Consider the following 24724-nt stretch of genomic DNA (forward strand, 5'->3'; position numbering starts at 1 on the left):
CAAAAACTCGACTTTTCTATCATTTTCCGTTTTTATTTTGCAAACTTCTTATTTCAAAGGACATTTTCTGATTTTTTTCAATTTTTTTGGATTTTTCAATTTTTTAATTTTTTTTTGCTTTTATTTTTCGATTTTTTTATGACTCAAGACACTAACTAAACGACACTAAACGATAGTTCCCATCCCCACACTTAAACTTTACATTGCCCTCAATGTAGGATGGAAACCGACTCAAAAAACTAAAAAAAAAAATAAGAAATGAAAAGACTAGGGCAAATCGGAAAGGACTTAGCTGGTTTAATTCGTGCGGATGCTCCAAAACTCTCGTCCAATCCAGCTCGATCGTATAGCATTTTGGTCGCGATCGGCTTTGACTCTAACTGGTATACTCGATAAATGCCTGATATCTGATAAGCAGCTCCAAAATCACCCGAATGGAGATTGAGTACGGGTGGTACATATCAAACCTGCATAAACAAAAACAAGCAAAAACCAAAGCAGTACCGACTCTAAAAAAAATGACTCAATACTACTATATTAGACTCATGATACAAAATAAAAGACTCAATATACAAACTCTACAAATGGTGCACAACTGTCTACGCACTCATGGAGGATCATATAAGCGCAGCTCACCTCCATACCAACTACTACGGGCTGCAGCACTATCAAACCTATCATTTCCCGCATCTCTCCAAACTCCCTCATATTTCTCACAATCTCTCAACTCGTCATCGGGCGGTTTGAATCTAGATGTTTCATATCGAAATCTATCCCCACACTGAGCCCTGCTCAGTATCTCTATCCTAGATTCTAACCTCATCAACCTCTCTTCCAACTCTTCAACTCTCCTATCAGGTGGATCCCCACACTTGGGTTTTAACACCTTCTCCACACTCAGCTCAGTCACCACCTCTTTCTCGGCACTCTCAACCTTCCCACTCTCCTCCAACAACGCGATCGCTTCGACTCGATCACTCGACCCTCTCGTAGTATTCACCTTGAAAACTACCGACTCGTCGCCCGCTCTAAGTGTAATTGTGCCTAAGAAGACATCTATAAGCGCTTTAGCGGTGTTCAAGAACGGGCGCCCTAAAATCAACGGCACTTTTTCATCAGCCTCCATATCTAGCACTACAAAATCCGCTGGAAAGACAAACCTGTCCACCTTCACTAACAAATTCTCCACTATCCCACGAGGATACTTAACTGACTTATCCGCTAACGAGAGGGTCATTCGAGTTGGCTTCAAATCACCAAGGCCTAGTTTTTCGTAAAATGAATATGGCATCAAATTAATACTAGCACCAAGGTCTGCCAACGCGTGGTTTTGAACATCACCACCAAACAAACATGGGATCGTGAATATGCCCGGATCAGTGAGTTTCTCAGGAAGTTTAGTCAAGATCACTGCAGAACAATCTCCATTCAATGGAGTACTAGAACACTCACCTATCTTATCCTTACGCTTGAGAAAATCCTTAAGGAACTTGGCGTATTTGGGCATGGATCTCAGGGCCTCTATGAACGGAAGATTCACCTTTAGCTGGGTGAACATCGTAAGAAACTTCTCGTATTCCCTAGCGTATTGCTGCTGCTTAGCACGGGCGGGAAACGGAAGACGGGAATAATCAATCACCGGCGGTGGCCTAGCCCTAACCGGCTGCTTCTCTACTTTCTTCTCAACCTGAGGCTCCTCGGTATGTGCGGTACTTGCTGGGTCTAGCCTATGTTGCACCTTACCTGGGACCTCCATCTCTATTTCCTCATCTACCTCAGCGTCACTCTCTAACTCAACACTCTCTCTCGCGACCTCTCCTAGACTCATCCCACTACGAGTAGTGATGGCTTTCACAGAATGGTTAACCGGGTGAGTGATACCTGAAAACTGACCAGAGGGGGACTCTCTCAACTGCCTAGCTATATCCCCTACTGACCTCTGAAGATCTAAAAGAGTAGACTCTTGATTTTTAAGCTGAAGTTCGTGGTTTCTATTCGTCTGCTCCTGATTTTTCATGAACGCCTGAGTCTGCATCATCATCTGGGCGAACATCTCCTCCAACCTGTTCGTACTAACCTCAGGAGCCTTTCCACTGCCTTGACTCTCCTGAGTCGGTCCTCCACTAGCAAACTGCCTACTCGAACCACTATACTGACCACTCTGATATAAATCAGTCCCCCTACTTTGATACTGACTCAATGGAAAACCAGGGGGATCGCCAGAAGGGCGATATCCACTACTACTACCACTACCCTGCCAGCTGGAGTTAAAAAGATTATTATTATTACTAAATTGACCCCTAGACTGACCAGCTATGAACTCAACCTGCTCTAGAGTAAGAGTGGGACAATCGAGCGTGTCGTGACCTCCCCTACAGACCTCACACCTATCAATTCTCTTCTTAATCTCACTCAGCTCTCGCTTCATCTCTTGCCTCAACTCCTCTCTAACTCTCTCGATCATAGCAGCAACTACCGATGGATCCAAGCTAACTTGGTTTACCCCTCGACCGGCCGAGGAGGTACGAACAGGAATGGAAGTCCTGCTGGTAGTGCTGTAATCCATGTCAGAATGGGCAAAACTTTGAAACAAATCGTTACACTCAGCTACTGTTTTCTTGCCCAAAAGTTGCCCTCCTGCTGAAGTATCGAAACGAGCTCTAATCTCAGGAGTAAGACCATTGTAGAATTTTTCAACTAACGCCCAATCAGACAAACCATGTTGCGAACAACGGGAAAGAAGCGTCTGAAAACGCTCCCACGCCAAGTGGTACGGCTCATCAGGCTCCATGCGGAAGGAGTGGATCTGATCACGAAGGCGAGACGCTTTGGCTGGTGGAAAGTACTTGGCTAAGAAAGCATCACGGAGACCTGCCCAAGTGGTGAAAGTGCCTGCGGGCTGAGAATCGAACCAGACGGCTGCGCGTCCAGCGAGTGAGAATGGAAAGATCTGAAGATACCTAGCATCAAGATTGACACCCTCAATGGAGAAGGTGCTGCAGAGACGAGTGATGCGATTGATATGAGCGGGGGCATCCTCGTCGTCACGACCATGGAACTGGCAGGAATTTGTGATGGCGGTCATAATGTAGGATGGAATCTGCCAAGACCGATCGTTCGGGATGTCTGGAAGGGTGATGGGGGAATTCCCACCGGCAAAGCCAGTGGTCGCCTGATCGTAGACTGTCCTACGGGCCATGTGAGCTACGGGTGGTGGACTAGGTGGAGATGAAGAAGAAGAAGACTAACAACTGACTCGACAAACTAAAACAAAAAGAAACAAATAAATCTAGACTCCTACGACTCAAACAAATAGCACGTAGCACGTATAATGTCAATCAAGTCCAAACAAAGTAATCAACGCAATCGCCAAGAGTCCCCGGCAACGGCGCCAAAGACTTGATGTGCTGGAAGTGGGTTAATTAAAACAACTAAAATTACCCTAATTCTAGACTCTCTAAGCTTTAAATTTATAAAACTAAGACTCTCTAAACCCTAAACCACACAACCGGCAAGTGTACCGATCGGTGCAGTATAGCCTAAGGAAGTCCGAGTATCGAACCCAAGAGACTCTACTAAATTACGCTAATGACTCAATCTAAACTTAAACTGACACGACTCAACTAATTGTTTATTAATTGGGGGGTTTTCTAAATATCCTAAATAAAATAATAAAATAATGCTAGAAAACTAGACACGAACTCGAACGAAGGTTTTGACCAGAGGTGATGAAGACTACCTAGGCTAGACGTAGGCTAAACTCAGGATGGATTCCTATTTGATAATTTTGTGGTGTGGAACCGGGATCTTTAAATGCTAAACCTATTAAGACACCACTAAGCCCCTCAAACACTCTCAAGGCGATTCTTGTGGCACTACCTAGGATGTTAAGCTCACCGGTTTTCTAGATTTCTTTTCCGTCCTCTAGTTTCTTGAAAGTGCCTATGTAAGACGCTCTACTTTGCCGCGCGAACGTCTAAAGCAACTATGGGTTTAATCTTGGCTTAATAGACAATGGGTTGTTAATTCCTTATAACTACACCGAGACCTATTAATATCCTCGAGCCTTTCCGCGACGAGTCTAGCAGCACACTTGATTTTAATTAATTACCGAATATTGTTTCTAAGGTTACTTACGCGTTTTCACCCTAAAGGATTAATGACCTATTACGTGATATAGACACTCACCTAAATCAAGAACCCTAATCCGACTCTATTATGTGATAAAGACCGTCACCAAGAATCGAATGAAGCAATAGACAATAATCAAATAATCACAAGCACGCATACGCACCAAGATAAACTACCATAGCGTTTACAATACAAGAAAGATCCATAACCACGACAAAAATCAAATAAAAATCCAAACTTTATTATGCCATAGTCATTAGCCTAGGTAGTTAATGGTTTAGCCAAGGAACATAGTCTTAAAAACAATCAAACAAAATTTCAAACAAGAATTCATCGAAGTAAAAATAAGAAACTAGAAAATAAAAGAAATCGTAAGGTAGAACCCGTAAATTTCTTGGTCTCTAAGCTTCCCACTTGACCCCAATGATTCCCGAGCTTGATTTCTTGCAAGGACAATCTTCAAAACTGATGTTTCGTGCGTCTGATCTCCGTCTTCGTGCGTCTCTGATGTCGTATTATGCCTCTCATCCAATCATCTCTTTCTGCCCTTGCCGTCCAATAATATTATATATCTTCAAAGTCGGCTCTCCCCCAAGATTCTTCCTGTTGTCGAATAATATCCAAATAATAAAAGGGGTCCTCCCCATATTCACGTTCCAGCCCATCAAAATAAATGAGCTTCGGCCCTTTAAATGTCCAGCCGACCTCCTTAGCCAATAAGGGCTGCCTCCCTTTTAATCCTTTTTATTAATTATTGTTGCTGCCATCTAAATCCCAAACTAACCGACCTCCCTTTTATTAATTGGGCTTCGCCCCAATAGTCGGCTCATCAAACCACCCTCCTTAGCCAATCAAGGCTGCCTCCAAATTATGTGTGGCCCAATCCCCTTAAAGCTTTGGCGGCCCACTAATGTCTTCTGTCTAACTCTCCTTTTCCGTAAACAATAACAATTGCTCTATGTATATCTTGGATTCCGAAAACAATAATAGGTGTACCCTATTTGTCATGACCCATTTTGCCTTCCATAATTGCCGCCTCAAATTCAGTTAATGTAGGCCCAAGTAATGTATTCCATATTATTATGCTTTCTTGACAATAAAACATATATGTCTAAAGGCCCATCTTAACTTTCAACCAAATTAATTTTATAGAGATAAGTGGGCTCGACCCAATCAAGAAAAATAGTGGCGATTTTAGTTCAGTCATTGGCGCCCTACTCTACTCAACTGGCAGGTTATGTACTCATTACTCGTTTTTGCTTCATTTGCGCCAGGATCTGCCAAAACACAATATAATATAATATCATACTAAAACTAACTAAAAACAAATAAAAACTATACATAAATTATACAATCTACACGGGACAAATATGTGTATTTTACCTTACATCAAGGTGCCTAATCGTTTAATGGGTTCACGCACTTGGGCTATGCCCAACCTAACTAACCTAAACCCTACCTATTTAAACCTCCTTATAATTCCTCATCCCCTCATTTATAATAAAACCATGAACTTCCCATGGGAATTACCCCTCTCGAAACCGTGCAGCCGCAATCACAATTACCACACACCCACAAAACCATGCAGCCCCAACCCTAATCCCATAACCATGCAGCCGCACACTCACCCACAGTTCTCGTCCCTCTCTGCAATCCCGATCACCAGAGTGATTCCGGCCGCCACCCTGCTCCTCCGATGAGCACCCCCAACCCTTCTTCTTCCGCTATCTCTCACCCACAACCCACTTCAGCCACCCGAAACATCAGTACGAGAGAAACGGAAGGAGAAAGAGAGAGAAACAGGGTTGGCCCCACTTCACGGCAGCGTTGCGACGGTGACAGACGCTAGTGCCGTCGATTCGGTGGTCGGAAACGCTGAAAGAACGGCTAAACTCCGAAGACATTACAGCAAATTAAGGGTGGATGTGCTCGAGAAGTGGCGTGATGTTTCTGTTCGAACCCGGGTGGTGGAGCCGACGGTAGCGGCGGCCGCCGGAGCTCTGGCTAGTGGTCGTAGCAGTAGCGACTGATGCTCAAAGGAAACCCTCGGTCAGTATTTTGTTATGTCTGAATGTTGGTGCCTATTGTGAACCTTGGTGGTATAACTGTTACTATTTGTTTATTTAGATGTGAAAACTATATGAAGACATTGATTAAAAACTATATTGGAATTTATAGAAAGAATGGTATATGTTGATGTTGGTGACTGTTAGCTTAGATCTATTCAGAAGTTTGTTGAATTGTTGATATTTTTTTTGTGAAGTGATAGGCGACAAGACTGTGTATGTTGTTAATTTACTGACTGGAGATTTTATATGTGTTCATCATGGATTGTTTGCATTTTTTGTGATCCTCGGCTATATACATAGATACTTGTTAAACGGTTTTGACAAAGTAGGAGCTACATAATCTGTTCTTATAATATATCCCAATTTTTAACCAGCTGACATGTTGAAGTATGGAATAATAATTAAATGATCTTGATTTGCTTGCATAATGAGATCTGAAACCGTGGTTGTAAATGTTAGGATAGACTTTTGCCAATAGAAATTGAATTGGGCATTTATAATTTGCTTGACTTATATTTGATTAAAAGTGTGCCACTTGATTTGTTAACTGTTACTGGAAGCGATTTAGGATTGGTGTTCAAAATAGTGGTGATAAAATTTACAAAGATATGATTTGGATAAATTGATTTGTCGTACACTCGGAGCATGCAAACACATAATGCGCAATGTGCAACCTTGCAAAGCATGACCACACACTTGTCAATGGACCACACACTCCAGTATGGGTCGCACACTTGACAAGTGGGCCGCACATTAAACATACATTGGGCCTTATTCTAGTGGGTCGCACACTAGAAAAGCCCAAACCTTTTATAGGCCACACACAGCTCACTGATCCGTGTCTCCATGTCATTTCGTGTCAGTTGTTTTATAAATGGATTATTTATGATTAAGTTGTTATGCCATAAGTGTTACTACTTGTACACTACTTGACAAATATGTGTAGCTTGTACGTGATTACTTGTTTACCGTCCTAACGAGTGGTAACCATAATAGGGTGTGGTTGACCAATTTAGGACAAATGCTTTATCTACCGAGCAAAGCAAAGGTGAGTTCACACAGCCAAGGCATGGGGTTCCCAGGGTGGGAATGGGATTTGGATGATTTATTCGTACATACTTAGTTAATAGAACCTAATGATATGGTCCTCGGGTGAGGAAGAGTAATGATAAGATACGGCTAGACTAGTATACCAATTGAACTGATCTTCGCACACACGCCAGGGGTTGGCCGCGATATTATGACTAATCATTCGCACACATGCCTAGGAAGGCCGCGAACTATACATACTAAAACTTCGCACACATGCCAGGGTGGCCGCGATACAAATATACATAGTCTAGGATATTTGGGAATATTTCCCCTAACCTTCACATACATGCCGAGAGGGCCGCGATGGAAACTAATACGAGACATGATTTAACGAACGAACATAATGCTACTCATACTGTTACAATTACTGAACTGTACACTGCGAACTCGCTCAACTAGTTGTTGACTCTCTGCTGCATGCCTTGCAGGACCTTAGGTACATATGGAGCTTGCACAGGGAGGAGCAGGTCGTTGTGGGACATGGATCGTGGATGCCATGTTAACATTTAAACCTTGAACTTGTGATTTACATTAGGTTTACATACTTATGCTTCCGCTACTCAATTTATGTTTTGTTTGGTTTGAACATCAATTGTATTGAATTGGGTTTTACGAACTACTTTATTTATTATACACTATGTTCAATATGATTGATGGCTTGATCCTGGTCATGTAACGCCTCCAAGCGGTGGTACTCCGCGTGTGGATTTTGGGGGTGTGACAGATTGGTATCAGAGCCATTGGTTATAGGGAACTTGGTTTTAATAAAGGGAAAAAGTTTTTATTAAGACCAGACTATAACCGGTACAGTGCTCAACGATCCACAACGACGCTTCGCTCCACGTGCAAGACTCAACATTCTAGGCGATGTGATTTAAGTTTATATTGCTTACCTGCTAGATCACTTTTGCGTAATGTATTGTTTATGGTATGTTTATTTAGAGTAGTAGCATGCTGCCTGTTAGCCCTATTGCGTCCTGTGTGACACACAATTGTTTAAATATTTGACAAGTGGTGGTCAAACCCCTTTCTAATTTCTCATCACCCTGCTACGACAATCGTATATGCGTTCTATCTATTCATACGCTTATCTCGACATGACGTCGCCATTTGACCCTCCGTACATTCGGTTTGTACGCCAATATTTTCGTAGACCAGAACCGGCTCGAACGAACACGGGATTAGGAGAACTATACCCACGCATCCCTGTAGACGAACCTTATCACTTTCACCTGTCATCGTCGCTAGAAGTGAAGCAGTGACAGTTACACGCGTTTGTCGTTTTGCAACACTAATCTTTACCCACCAAATTCTGTGTTAGACAAATGATACACTCGCGCGACCTCGATGCAACGAACTTCCCTTTTGTGCCATGCCGCTATGCACCACTACTGGAAATTTCTTATAGACAACAGATTAGCTGGTCGAATCCTTCGGTTATTGTTGGACCCCTGTTTTCACTCGATTCTTCGTATGAACCTCATCGATTCCCTGTTTCTTCGATTGGCAACCGATTTAACGAAATGCCAACAACCATACCACGATTTCCCATCGATCACAAGATTACCCCCCCCCCCCAAGCGTTGTAAGGTATCTATAGATCAAGTTCGTTGGAACTCACTTCAAGCCATCGTTTTAGAACAATTTTCGGGACAAAAATTCTTTCAAGTAGGGGATGATGTAACACCCGACCTTCACAGGGTGAACACAAACCCTGATTAACTTATATATATTCACTTAAGCATTTCGTTTGAATTCAGATGAACCAAGTGTCTCAAAAAGTTCGCATACACTCACGACACAATATTTTTGAGCAAATAGATATAACTTATATGAAATTCCCTGCTATTTGAAAAAAATATAAACTATGTGAATTTTTCATGATATGCAACTTACGTGATTTTACGTGATACGTGACTTTATGTGCTATGTGTCTCACATGATTCGTTTTGTGAACCTTTGTGAAGCTATGTGTATTTATGTGCGACCATAAGGTTATTAACAAATCTATAGATAAGAACGTGTCGTATATATTAGCTTAAAATTTCGAGGACGAAATTCCTGTAACATGGGGAGAATGTAACAACCCGTACTCTCGATCCCAATTATCGAGAAGCCGGTTATTTTACCATGTGATTATTATTATTTGCTATTATTGTTATTTAATATTGTTATTATCGTTATTATTTTATGTGTAAAATAATAATAGAAACACGCGGCGAAAGGTTTGATATTCATTTTAAATACCGTTATTTATTAACAAAACCGGGCCAGATTTTTGAGCGAGGTGCCTAATCGTTTAATGGGTTCACGCACTTGGGCTATGCCCAACCTAACTAACCTAAACCCTACCTATTTAAACCTCCTTATAATTCCTCATCCCCTCATTTATAATAAAACCATGAACTTCCCATGGGAATTACCCCTCTCGAAACCGTGCAGCCGCAATCACAATTACCACACACCCACAAAACCATGCAGCCCCAACCCTAATCCCATAACCATGCAGCCGCACACTCACCCACAGTTCTCGTCCCTCTCTGCAATCCCGATCACCAGAGTGATTCCGGCCGCCACCCTGCTCCTCCGATGAGCACCCCCAACCCTTCTTCTTCCGCTATCTCTCACCCACAACCCACTTCAGCCACCCGAAACATCAGTACGAGAGAAACGGAAGGAGAAAGAGAGAGAAACAGGGTTGGCCCCACTTCACGGCAGCGTTGCGACGGTGACAGACGCTAGTGCCGTCGATTCGGTGGTCGGAAACGCTGAAAGAACGGCTAAACTCCGAAGACATTACAGCAAATTAAGGGTGGATGTGCTCGAGAAGTGGCGTGATGTTTCTGTTCGAACCCGGGTGGTGGAGCCGACGGTAGCGGCGGCCGCCGGAGCTCTGGCTAGTGGTCGTAGCAGTAGCGACTGATGCTCAAAGGAAACCCTCGGTCAGTATTTTGTTATGTCTGAATGTTGGTGCCTATTGTGAACCTTGGTGGTATAACTGTTACTATTTGTTTATTTAGATGTGAAAACTATATGAAGACATTGATTAAAAACTATATTGGAATTTATAGAAAGAATGGTATATGTTGATGTTGGTGACTGTTAGCTTAGATCTATTCAGAAGTTTGTTGAATTGTTGATATTTTTTTTGTGAAGTGATAGGCGACAAGACTGTGTATGTTGTTAATTTACTGACTGGAGATTTTATATGTGTTCATCATGGATTGTTTGCATTTTTTGTGATCCTCGGCTATATACATAGATACTTGTTAAACGGTTTTGACAAAGTAGGAGCTACATAATCTGTTCTTATAATATATCCCAATTTTTAACCAGCTGACATGTTGAAGTATGGAATAATAATTAAATGATCTTGATTTGCTTGCATAATGAGATCTGAAACCGTGGTTGTAAATGTTAGGATAGACTTTTGCCAATAGAAATTGAATTGGGCATTTATAATTTGCTTGACTTATATTTGATTAAAAGTGTGCCACTTGATTTGTTAACTGTTACTGGAAGCGATTTAGGATTGGTGTTCAAAATAGTGGTGATAAAATTTACAAAGATATGATTTGGATAAATTGATTTGTCGTACACTCGGAGCATGCAAACACATAATGCGCAATGTGCAACCTTGCAAAGCATGACCACACACTTGTCAATGGACCACACACTCCAGTATGGGTCGCACACTTGACAAGTGGGCCGCACATTAAACATACATTGGGCCTTATTCTAGTGGGTCGCACACTAGAAAAGCCCAAACCTTTTATAGGCCACACACAGCTCACTGATCCGTGTCTCCATGTCATTTCGTGTCAGTTGTTTTATAAATGGATTATTTATGATTAAGTTGTTATGCCATAAGTGTTACTACTTGTACACTACTTGACAAATATGTGTAGCTTGTACGTGATTACTTGTTTACCGTCCTAACGAGTGGTAACCATAATAGGGTGTGGTTGACCAATTTAGGACAAATGCTTTATCTACCGAGCAAAGCAAAGGTGAGTTCACACAGCCAAGGCATGGGGTTCCCAGGGTGGGAATGGGATTTGGATGATTTATTCGTACATACTTAGTTAATAGAACCTAATGATATGGTCCTCGGGTGAGGAAGAGTAATGATAAGATACGGCTAGACTAGTATACCAATTGAACTGATCTTCGCACACACGCCAGGGGTTGGCCGCGATATTATGACTAATCATTCGCACACATGCCTAGGAAGGCCGCGAACTATACATACTAAAACTTCGCACACATGCCAGGGTGGCCGCGATACAAATATACATAGTCTAGGATATTTGGGAATATTTCCCCTAACCTTCGCATACATGCCGAGAGGGCCGCGATGGAAACTAATACGAGACATGATTTAACGAACGAACATAATGCTACTCATACTGTTACAATTACTGAACTGTACACTGCGAACTCGCTCAACTAGTTGTTGACTCTCTACTGCATGCCTTGTAGGACCTTAGGTACATATGGAGCTTGCACAGGGAGGAGCAGGTCGTTGTGGGACATGGATCGTGGATGCCATGTTAACATTTAAACCTTGAACTTGTGATTTACATTAGGTTTACATACTTATGCTTCCGCTACTCAATTTATGTTTTGTTTGGTTTGAACATCAATTGTCTTGAATTGGGTTTTACGAACTACTTTATTTATTATACACTATGTTCAATATGATTGATGGCTTGATCCTGATCATGTCACGCCTCCAAGCGGTGGTACTCCACGTGTGGATTTTGGGGGTGTGACACAAAAACACTAGATGCAAACTCAACCTTTCGCTCATTTGGACACTAAACATGTTGGAATATGCTTTCTAGACTCTCGAACCATTGTAGGAGTGCAGTTGCTCCTTGAGACCCAGAAAATTTCAGTGGTTTAGCCGAATTGAATGTTTTGTAGCTACACTGAGCATTGTTATTGTTGTTATTGTTATTTGCTTGGTTTATCTGAGTAATAAGGTTCGGAATCACAGCAGCAATCAGCTGAGCACTAGGGCTGCGAGTGCAGCATCCTGAGTTTGATCGCGTCTAGGAGGCATTTTCTAAAAGAGCAAAGGAACATGAGAGGAAACGAGTGAGATGACATTGGATAGTCAAAATAGAACGTTTAAAAATATCGACAAAGCATAAGGATTGTGATCATTTGTTCGTTACCTAGAACAAACAAATGACACGGTGACTGATCAAAGTAAATGGGTCATAATAATGTATCACGAAGACATGTTTTAGCCTATAAGTGGATACTCACCCCAAGAGTTCCCAGGTAAGAGTGACTGGTCCGATACTGCGGATTCATACGAACACTCTAGCCTTAGACAGAAAACTCGAGGTACAGGCACCCACCCTTCCAGATTGCATGTGTTCACATTATGAAGACCCAAACTTTGACGAGATTTTGAAAACACCAAAGGCTTAAAAGCCTAAAACAAATCATCTAAGGATAGATGATTTCTTGTGATGTTTTGAAAAATTTTGACTCGAGAGAATGAATTGTGTTTTGATTTTGCTAATCACCTAAGGATAGGTGATTGGTATTGTATTAAGAATCTAAACGCAAGAAAACTCACGTTAGGGTCCTAGGAAGGTTATAGACTAGGTCAAGAGCATTATTAATAACCTAATTCCCTATAACCATGAGCTTTGATACCAACTCTTCTGTCACACCCCGACTAAGTAACACAACAAACCGCGGCGGAAATGTCGGGGAGTGTCGTAACAGAATCATTGTTTCGCAACACATGGTAATTGAAGTTTTGTTTTATTTCATTAATTGTCTCATTGTTTTGATACAAACCAAATAATTACAACAATTTTCTTTCAAGTTTTAAGTCACTAAAGCCCGCGTCCATCCTATGTGTAGAAAGCAATTAACAATCATCACATAGTAGAACCTGAAACATATAGTCAGCATAAAAATGCTGGCGAATACATAGGTTTTGTATATCAAATTCATGGCTTTGAATCCATATTGCAATACCTCGTCCAACTACGAGAGTTGTCGAGTATGTACCTTGAAATCAAAAAGTGTTTGATATTGCAATATGTTTTATCAACTTTACAAGTTGATATATGTAAAACCAAAACCATTATAGCCATGAATCTTGACTAAAAACATTGTCTTTGTAAAACCAAGTAGTGAATCATCTTTGAAAGTAAACATTGTATGGTTTATATCTTTAAGTAAACCTCGTTGTGTGACATCCTTTGAAAACATTTGTCCAAATCGTTCAAATCGTTTAAATCGTTCAATCGTTCAAATCATTCAAATCGTTCAATCGTTCATATCGTTCAAATCATCCGTGTTATAAACCATTGTTCAATAGTCCGTGTTTTAATTGTGAAATAAAACTTTTGGTCGTTCTTTAAAGAATACATTCAAACCTGTGTGACTCGATATACCACCCATGGGGTATCTTTAATAGGCCCTGAAATACCTTTTTAACAAGACTAACAAACCAACGCATGATTTGTTAATCAGATAACAGGATCTGTCGTTACCCACATTACCCACCAAAGGGATAGTCTGATAACGGGATTTGTCAGATCCTATGGTACATAAACATACTACTGGTCGGCTTGATCATAGTTAATGAATGTCATTCGAATATCTTTCGACTAACGCCCCAACAAGTTCGTTTACATTATTGAAATCATTATGTGTTATATACATCATAACATTTGTTTATGGAAACTCGGAAAGCATTTAGCACATATGAGTCACCCCAAAACAATTGAAAGCATAAAAGAGGGGAACTATGTACTCACTTGAGATTGCAAGTATCCTTGATTAAGTGACCTAACAAACTCGGGAAATCAAGGAATCAAGTGGCACCTAATATGGATTCGTTATGTTAATAATCGAGGCCTAAATCGGGAGATCGGATAGAATGAGGTCTTGTAAACCAAATGAGTGTTGGAACTCATATGATATGGTTTAACAAAGCCTACATTCTGATTTGAAACCTATCCTAAGTGCTTATGACCCGTTAAGGTAGTTTACGCTACTTTAACGCGTCATTTGCGCAAATGTGCATTCGGATGGTCTAACTATCCCTATGATAAGTATTATATGCCCTAACATGTTTAATAATGTTGCATAATCAGTTTAAATGTCAAAATTTAGGTTACATATGCTTAAATTCAAATTACGCATGAAAAGGGCATTTTGGTCATTTTCCTAAGGCACATAAACTACCTATCATACAACTAATTAAACTAAGTGACCATAAGGTATAACCTTGGAAGGTTATTCCCTATACAACTATGGTCACAAAATATGCTTGGTCAGATCCTAATGATCGACCAAACGGGTCGGGTTCGAAAGTCTAAGCGGTTGTCGAGACCGCTTGACTTACGACCCTAAATAAGCACTAAACTAAAAGTGACGAGTTAAACATGTTAAAACATGTTTAACTAAGTTAGAAAACTGATTTGGTATCAAAACAAAGTGTTTTGATACCCGAAAATAGTTTCGTCGCAAAATGCACATAATTGTGCATTTTGACCGAAACTTTGACTCGTCACTTCGACTAGTCAACGTGGTAATCAGTAGGTATAATCGCAAGGGGCTATAACCATCGTGATTACGCTCAGGTTGCAAAGTTCAAACGAACTTTGACTTGATCAAATCATGGTCAAAGCAGAAAGTCAAACACTGTTTGACTTTCTTGCTTAAACTAAATAACAAAGCACGAAAGAACACTTACAAGTGTTCTAGGCTTGGAAATATGACTAAGAATGCTCAAGTATGAGGCCTCCAACTAAGTATGGTAGCCTCAATCAGAGCAAGAGTGAAAGAAAGAAGAAATGAGCAATTTGTTGAATGAATGAAGTTGGCCATTTATACTAATCCTTGAATCGTAGGATGATGACAAGTGTTTATGTGTTGCCCAAGGATTAATCTCATCCCTACAAGTGTTTGGACCAGGTTACAAGCCTTGGGGAACACTTAAATAGCCCACAAGATTGCAAAAACCAAGTTGGAATATCAGTTTGCAACAGCTGGGAAGCTTTTTGGAAAATTCTGAAAAATGGCCTCTGTCGCGTGTCGCGCCAGAGCACTATGGCTCCCTCGCGTGGCGTGAGGGGAGCTGTTTTGCCAAAAGTTTCATTTTTGACAGTTTCAGTCCCTGCAGCATGTTTTGATGGTTTTTGACGTGTATAACCCCCGTTGACCCAATTTCAAGGCTCTAAAAGGATGTTAAAGCATAGGGGACTTGAAATATGCTTGTAAATATCATGGATGTCGGTTCGTTTGCTCGTACGATCGCGTTTTCGGTTAATTGTGACGAAACTCGAACGAACGCGTAAACGATTCAAATTAAGCGACAAATGGTATTTTTGCATTCCTATCACTAAAATATAATATTCTAGTGATTACAAAAAAATTTGGATGTCCGGATATGGTCAGAACGCGAGATATGCACGTTTATGTAAACTTTCATAGTTTTTGACGCTTTTAGTCCCTGTTGATCAAATAAGCATATTTTCTCACACCGAAGCCCTCAAAGCTTATTTCTAAGCTATGTTAAGGGTATTTAGGGTATGTTTAGCTTATGATCTTGTTCCGGAGTGTTCGTTGCTATACGAATTGGCAGACCTTTGCAGCTTGTCGCAAATAGTCGATGTGATCGAATAAACTTGTTTTTGCCATACCAAACCCTTCAAAACTTATTTCTAAGTTATATATAGGTTATATAAGGTATGTTAAGCTTATGTCACTGTTCCGGGGTGTACGTTTCGTTTAACTGATTATATTTGCGTAATAGTTTACGTAAAACTTCTAGAAGAGCTTCTCGAGAGTTCGGAATCATACGAAATTTGATATGTGTACTTGTCATATGTAATTGTAAAAATCCCGAGAATGAAATACAAGATTTCATTAGATTCATAATTGTATGATGATCGAAATGGCACAAATGTCACAATCAGCTCCATCTCTTCCGGGTCAATTTGATCATAATCTTCTTTAGTGAGATTGGTGTTGCCAATCTTTCCGGCGACTAAGCGCTCATAAGATTCCAGAATTGATGCGAGAAACACCATTTGCTGTTTAGCTGTTTCTTCATTAAAGTTCTGAGCGTTGTTGAGATTCACGGCTATGTTGCATTGAAAGACGTTAGTGTTTGGAGTAGTTTGAGATTGCTGAGTGTTTGATGCAGATGGTGTATGTGCACTCGAACCAGTACCATGATACCCGTAACTGCTTGAAGAAGACCTACTGTTAGACTTCTCTTGTGCAACAGTGTTTGAGCTTTCGGCACTGAAAGCAGTTTTTGGTGATGTAGCTTTAGAAATCATGCTGCTACTGTAATATAGATCTACATTTTGTTGATACTGTGTGTTGTTCACTTTATTCAACTTCTTGATTTCCAACTCGTGCCCCTCCAACCTTTCAATCAACCAATTCAGTGTGATTTCTGCCATCGGCTTTGTGTTCTTGAGCACTAATCCAAAATACTGCCAATCTTGTTCATTCAGCAACGCCTCAAACATCTTATAAACTAACTCCTCCTGATCTTTCTTGATCCCGAATCTTTCTAATTCTGCTTTTAAATGACAAAATCTTTCTATCATTTGGCGAACATTTTCATTTTCCATACAAGTAAATAGATCGAACTCCTTTTTAACAAAGATTTTTTGTTTTTCACTATCTCTTCTCCGCCAGTACATTTCTTCTCCAGCTTTTCCCACAAATCCTTTGAATTGTCGTAATCGATCAACGAGATGACATCGTCTCTGACAGACTGGTGTAGCAAGGCAATAGCTTTTTGTTCAGACACAAACTCTTCTTGCTCAGTATCTTCTAAATTATCAAAGTCTCTTCTTGTAGGAAAGTAACCATTCTTAAGACGTTTCCAACTGTCATAAGCGAATGCTCTCAACCATCCATCAAAGCGCTTTGCCCAGCGATTGTAATCCTCTATCGCCATAAGTTTCGGTGGTTTATTATAAGTGCCATAAGCGTTGTCAACACTTAGCGAATCGGATATCGCTTTAGTAGCTGTTTTCGGGTTTGTGTCAGATTAAGTAGTTCCACTGCTATTGTATGTGAAGAAATTGCCAAATGGATTCATAAACTAGTCACCCATGATTGTCGTACCTGAAAAAGTCAAACTTGGTCAAACTTGAAAAACACAACAACAACAGTTGATCGGATGGTCAATCTTCCGGATGACTATCTGGATGAAATGACCAAATGAACTAGTCTAAAAAATATGCCCAGTGTCGGATGACTATTCGGTCGGATGACAATCCGATCGAATGGTCACTCGATGATTGAACTTTTCAAACAACAAAATACTTATCCGGTCGGATGACAATCCGATCGGATGAGTAGTGACGTCAGCAGATAACAAGAACCAATAACAAGGCAATCCGATCGGATGACTATCCGATCGGACGAGTGACGTCAGCAACATTCATCTCAAAGTTCATGGTTTTTTATCGATTTCGATGTGTTTTTGTTCGAATTTTGCCATGAAAATTTGTAGGATTTTAATACAACAGATTGCGAACACAATATGTGAAATTTAGGCCATTTTAACCGTGAATCCTTAGTCAATTTTAGATTTTTAATAGTTTGAGATAAGAGAAGATAGAACATTGATAAAAACAGATAAGTATATGAAGAATCAGATAAAATCTCCGGTGAAATCGGCTGTGATCGGTCAAACTCTCTTTGAAAACGCTGCAGATTGCGACCTCCAAGCTCTGATACCACTTGTGAGGACCGATTGGTTCGGTTCTAGATTGAACAACTCAGGTCGGATCTATCACTGTAGAAGTGCGGAATCCATATATAGTGTAGAAGTAGAATCAATAATGAGTTCAACGTTTAAAGCTTCCATTCTCATTCAATATGTGCAAAAGTACAAAGAACCAGTGAGAATTTGACAGAGCTCCGCCTCAGAGACAACACATGAACTACTTACAGCTGAGACCCAAGTCTCCTATTTATAGGCGAGCTAGTCTGGGAGAATATGTCGTCCGATCGAATGGTCATCCGATCGGACGGGTTTAACAACATACGACACGTTCCGTTTTCTCCCAGATATAATATACAATACAAACAAAATATAATGACACTAACAGGACAAAATATAGACTAAGTACAGACGGAAGCTACAGACATAGTGCATCTACAACCAAGAACCACCTTAACCATCACACACCACCACCGTACAACACCTCTTCCTGGCAAGCGCAACCACCTCACCTGCAGGCTGCAACCATACACCACCATCACCACAATAAACCACATTCAGCCCCACTTCCGACAGTACCATCACCACTATAAACCACCGCCATACACCACCTTCGACACCACCATCACCACAATAAAGTTTCACGTTTAAGAAAGAAGAACACGAAAAACTTAGACTCTTAAACAAAAATATTAAGAGACATAAATTTAAAATACCAAGGTCCTAGATCATGAACTTACCGTGCTTTTTTATAGAATCAAATCCCAACCGCAACACCCAAGATCACCGATGGAACTAAGAATTTGCATAATCTTGATGATTAACTTAGTCGTTTTGTCTTGGTTGTAATGAGCTTGGTTTGGAGGCTTGTGCTCAATATTTGAGGGGATTGTAGTTGTATCTATATCGCCAACATAAAATTTATCTGTCATGGCTTTAGCAGTTGAGCTATGGCCTACATATTAAAATCACTAGTTGTGTGTTTCCTTGCGAAAGTTAACAATAAGCACACGTTTGCACCAAAAAAGAATCCCCTAGAATTGAACCGGAAGTTGTAAGACGGAGTAATTACATGATAGAAAGATTGAAGGAGAGCGATGTCATTGAAATTGAAGGAGGGTAAGACATTGAATCATCTTCAATGTAAGGGTAACTGTTCCCGCCATTAAATCAACATTCAATTTCAAAGGAGGGTTTCACAACTGATCTGTGTGATGAAAGGTAGATGAGAGTAGAAAGGGAAGAAAATGGTAAAAACTAAAGATTCCAACTCGTGGCTTTTGGTATGCCATCTTAAAATGTGTGGGAAATTACCAATCTAACTATCCAGTTTCCTTAATATAGTATTATAGATATAGATATAGATGTAGATATATATTATAGATTAATTAATGATTTGTTTAGAGGGTTGAATATTTCCAAAGGTAGAATTTATTTTGATTAGTTATGTAAGTTATTATTTGAATAAGGGTTATTGGATTTTAATAATCCTAAGTTTCACCAGTTGGCCGATAATAATCCCAACTTTAAAAATTCCCTCCAATAATCCCAACTTGTAAAAGTTTGGCCGCCATTGATCCTTTTCTAACATAGGTGCACTTAAATCAATTAAGGAGTCTCTGGGTGTAATTAAATCTATTGAGGAGACCAAATTCTTATATGTTTGAAAAGGATCAATGGCGGCCAAACTTTTACAAATTGGGATTATTGGAGAGAATTTTTAAAGTTGGGATTATTATCGGCCAACTGGTGAAACTTAGGATTATTAAAATCCAATAACCCTTTGAATAATGATGAGGATTTAAATAGTTAGTTTTTGTGTTAAAACCAAGCGACGGATGACATTTTAGACGCCTTTATTTGTCGGTTGCGACATGCGATCAACGAGCAAAGAAAGACATGAGATACACCTAAATAGAGAATTCATTGTGGTCAATGAAGGCCGGTTAAGAAACTTTATAACTCTTTTCCTATTATAATGTTTGGATACCTACTCGCAAGTCTCATGTTGATGTAGATAGCCTTAAAGTCCAAGAGAAGAGGGTTAAGAAAATGATGATTTAGAGGTTAGTTGCTGTGACATGTATAATAATAAAGTAGTTGAACATGAAGAATCATGTGGAAGGCATTTGTGCATTCGGGTTGGTCCTATTTCGTCCCTTAGAAATTGTTTCTATGCAAAATTTACCCATATTCATGATCATTGTATGTATAAATTGATGCTATCAAGTTGTTCCACACAATTCCTTTATTTCATCTTTTGGCAGGGTAATTTTATACTTCTAACAAGAGTTTGGATCATCAGAAAATAAAGTTTGGGTTCAAAACTGTATTTGATGTCAAACTTTATAACACTATTGGACATTTGGACCCTTCCATTGACCTAATGTATTTGAACTTATATATATATTTAGGTTAAACATAAAAAAGCCCATATTTAACACGTGTAAGACACAAGTATAATATACCACAGCATAATGTACAACATATCACAACAACCAAACCAACAAACTTGAGGGGGTGTAAAAGTATTTTCTAGAGTTAATACAAATATTATAAAGCCAAATAAATTTGTACACAAAGACCAAATTTGCGAAACCAAAAAATTGAAGGACCAAAACCGGAAGGAGAATTCTCTACTGACTTTGGTTTCTAGCATATAGCATAAATGGTGGTTTAGTCATTATTTATTATTATTCTATACATAGAAGTAGGGATGAGCTCGATATCGACCGGTAATGAACCGGTACTGGAACCGAAAATACCGATATCGAAAATCCTTAAAAGTAGGTATCGGTATCGAATATACCCGGTACGGTTCGGTACCGGTACGATGTACCGGTACCGGTACGGTACCGATATTTGAGGGTAAAAACCGGTACCGTACCAGACCAGTACCGAGAATGTCAAAAGTCGGTACTGAAAATGTACCCGGTTCGATAAATTCGGTACCGATACTGGTTCGGTATCGGTTCAGTACGGTACCAGGTACCATTTACTCATCCCTACATAGAAGCTTCCGTAGAAAAAAAACGACGTATTTCAAAACTTTGTAAAACATCATATAATAAAACATACCATAAATAACTAAAATGTTAAATTTAACATAATAAAAATATAGAATTTACATTTTAAAAATCATTTAATTAAACAATAAAAAACTACTTAAACAATAAAAGAAACTAGGTTTTTCCACAATCGTCGCGTTGCGACGAACTTCTTTTGTTATTTAGTCCGTGTTTACATGTATTTTAAAATCACTACGAGGGTGTCGCGCACGGAATCGCTGACAAGAATAAAAAGAAAATACAGGAAACAACACTAAAAGATAACCCAAAGAAAATCAACCAAAAAAGTTGTTTGGTAATGATGTTGTTCGTATAAAACCCGTGGTCAGAGATAAGCAAATGGTACATGGGTACCGGTACCGAATTTCCTGAACCGAAATATCTTAAGTATAAATTCGGTACCGACTTTTGGCGCCTACCGGTTTTTACCTTCATATACCGGTACCGTAACCGGTATTTTCGGTATTGGTATCGGTTGGCACCGACCACATCCCTACCCCTGAAACTAAAAAACAAAAAAGAAATCATTAAAAGTTGAAGAAAATCAACTAAAAAAGTTGCACGATACCGTTGTTGTTCGTACGGTAACCGTGATGAGATATGAGCAAATGGTACCGGGTAGCAGTACCGAATTCCCGAACTAAAAGATTCTCAAAATCATTTCGGTACCGACTTTTGGCGTTTTCTGTACCAGGCTGGTGCCGCTTTTTACCTTTATGTACCGATAACTGTACCAGGCTGGTGCAACTGTACAAGACTGGTACCGGTTTTTACCTTCATATGCTGATAACGAATCGGGCCGTACATGTATTTTCGATACCAGTATCGGTTGACACAAAATCTATCTAGCTTAAGAAGTGAAGAAATAATTAATATTTTTATAATATTAGAATATTATAGGTATTAAAAATAATATTATTATATAGGTATTAAAAATAATATTATTATAATATATTAAAAACACTATTCATATCATTTGGTTTATTAATAAAATATAAAATATAATATAATAATAAAATAATAATAATAATAATAATAATAATAATAAATAATAAATAATAATAATAACAATAACAATAACAATAACAATAATAATAATAATAATAATAATAATAATAATAATAACTAGATGTGCAACCCGTCGCGATGCGGCGGAGGTTTTAGCGCTTTTACCCAGCTTAAATTAATTTAAAATAAAATTTGTAATATTTTTAAGCTAACCTTTGAAACCCTTCTTTCCTTTGGTGTCAATTGGTCTGTTTTTCGCCATCTCTTTGATGATTTCTTGAGCAATGTACCGGTCTTGAAACCCTGCATCACTGGGGTTCAGCTCCACATGATGGGTGTTTGATAGAGTTGTGAGTTCCAAATCAATGGTTCTACTTTCAGCCTGCAAAAGAACCATTATAAAATTTACAAGTCATAACACATGGACTTAGAAATTGTTGTAAATGCCTTGAGATGACAATTAAACAATTGAGGTCAAACCTAGTACTTCACAGTACGGGTGTTCATAAACCGCCCAAACCAAAGAAGGTCACCTGATTTGAACGGTTTGAAACATTAACAGTCTGGTTCACCGTTCAGTTTTAAGGATTTTGACGGTTTAGAATTTGGACCCAGCCGTTTAACGTTTATCATTTAATTGTTTTTCACTTTAAAATTATCAAGTTATTTACATATATGATACGCATGAACAATTCTTATCATTTTTTTTAAATTTAATACAAATACATGCTTTTGAAAACATAATTTATTTTAGTCTTAAACGTTCAAAACCGAACTCTTAAACCATGAAACTGGCAGCTTTGGCTTGTCTTTTTTTTTTCTTCAAATCTTAATACAAACATATGCTTTTTTTCATATAATTTTTTTGTCTAAAACCATTAAATCGTCAAAACCGAACCATAAAATCCTAAAAATGGCCGCTTCGGTTTGTCTTTTTCCAAAACAGTCGTTAGCGATTCAGCCCAAAACTTTCATCAAAACCGGCCGGACAAACCAAACATCCCTAAATTCCACAATATTCAAAATTGATAAGCATTTTTGTTAAAGAATAAATATAGGTTTGTTTCAATCTTGTCATATGCTGGTCTAAAATTACTTGCAATATATAGTACAAGACTACAAGACATAACTAAAAAGAACACACTTACATCAACTTTCCAGTTCTTATTCTCCACTTTCACCTTTTTCACATACACAAAACACACACTTAGAAACAGTGGATATAATCTATAAAATCAATTCAAATTCATACACTATTATATATGATTAGTATCAATTTCTAACAGTATGTATACACTATAAAATCAATTGAAGTGGGAATGGTTACCTGAATAGATCAGGTTTAAAGGCTTGAACAATTGTCTTGGTGCTCCAGATGAAAAAGTGGACAATATAGAGGCTAAAGCAGCGACAAACAATGGTGTTGTTGTACTGGTTCACCCAATCTCCCAACTAATTTGCAGAAGTACAAAAATTGAGTTCGAAGAGAAATTTTGTAAGTTCAATTAGGGTTGAAAGGTTTATAAAAGATACTGATAATCGAGATAAATGAACTACCTTTTCGTGGTTCTCGGCTCTCGGTCATCTTCATCGTCTTCCTCGTCATAGGAAAGCACCTCTGTCGAAACCACTGCCGTCTGGAACACTATTCACCATCGCCGCCTGAATCCGTCATTCTCGAGTGTCGCTTGGAGCAAAGCCTCGGTCGCTTGGAGCCCATAGGAGATGAGTTTTTGCTTCTTGAATCTTGCTGGACTCGCGGCGCCGGTGGCACCTCCGGAACCCTAATCCGTCGTGAGCCACCACCCAAGTCCACCCCTTCATCAACCCCTTCCTCACCATCGTCGCTGCACCTGCCGCCCCCCTTCGGCTCGGACCCAATGACCATCACTCTAGCCGCACCCCACAACCTCTCGTCACCAAACCACCGCCATAACCCACCATAGTTGCGCCACCGTGACCAAGTGGCCGGCCGGAAACCGCCACTCCGTCTTGTCACCATCGTCATAGTCGGTCGCACACCGGAGAACCCATGAACAGCAAAGAAAGTTGAGCAGGGGTGGTCCACCTCGATGGCAGGTGGCGTCGCATTCTGTCTTCTATATGTATCTCTGACTCAAACGCCGTTACCATTATTTCACTATTGTTCGGTTATGTTTCAAATTGATACATATATATGAATATATAGTAATAATAGTAATATATAGTAATAGTAATAATAATAATAAGAAATATAAAAAAACCCAAAAATATTAATAATAAAAATGTATCTTTAATATTAAGAAAAAAACTTTACAACAAAAGTTTATTTTCAGCTATCGTAAATGCAAACTCATATTAACTAATCATTATTTATCAAAAATGGTTTCCCTTATATATAGTTACGATTCATTTTGTTTGTGTTTTATATGATTGTGCCCAATACTTTTTTTCATGGTTAATAACTCAGTTTACAAGGTTTTGTTGTACAAAATAGAGAAAAATGCCCGGATAGTCCCTGTGGTTTCGCCCTTTTTCACCTATAGTCTCCAACTTTCTAAAACTACCTGAATAGTCCTCAAGTTTTCATTTTTTGTTCCCGGATAGTCCCTGGGTCTAACTTCAGTTACTTTTCTCTGTTA

General features: G+C 39.3%; 2 protein-coding genes and 1 long non-coding RNA gene across 3 annotated transcripts; all 3 read right to left on the reverse strand.

The window, feature by feature from the left end:
• Window positions 1-607: 607 nt before the first annotated feature.
• LOC110933779 lies at window positions 608-3199 on the reverse strand. Its single transcript, XM_022176985.1, has one exon. The coding sequence runs from the start codon at window positions 3197-3199 to the stop codon at window positions 608-610; it is 2592 nt and encodes an 863-aa protein (XP_022032677.1).
• A 12847-nt stretch (window positions 3200-16046) lies between these two features.
• On the reverse strand, window positions 16047-19479 carry LOC110937016. The gene is made up of 2 exons (XM_022179427.2): window positions 18768-19479; window positions 16047-17423 (listed from the first exon to the last, which is right to left on the reverse strand). Exon 2 carries the CDS (start codon window positions 16991-16993, stop codon window positions 16091-16093), a length of 903 nt encoding a protein of 300 aa, XP_022035119.1. The 5' UTR covers window positions 16994-17423; window positions 18768-19479; the 3' UTR covers window positions 16047-16090.
• A 1066-nt stretch (window positions 19480-20545) lies between these two features.
• Window positions 20546-24266, reverse strand: LOC110937017. The gene is made up of 4 exons (XR_002590494.2): window positions 23661-24266; window positions 23431-23555; window positions 23252-23284; window positions 20546-22485 (listed from the first exon to the last, which is right to left on the reverse strand). It is a non-coding gene; the product is annotated as an uncharacterized LOC110937017 (long non-coding RNA).
• Between the last annotated feature and the right edge of the window lie 458 nt (window positions 24267-24724).

Source organism: Helianthus annuus, chromosome 4, assembly GCF_002127325.2.
Source record: "Helianthus annuus cultivar XRQ/B chromosome 4, HanXRQr2.0-SUNRISE, whole genome shotgun sequence".
In the NCBI taxonomy this organism is placed as follows: Eukaryota; Viridiplantae; Streptophyta; class Magnoliopsida; order Asterales; family Asteraceae; genus Helianthus; species Helianthus annuus.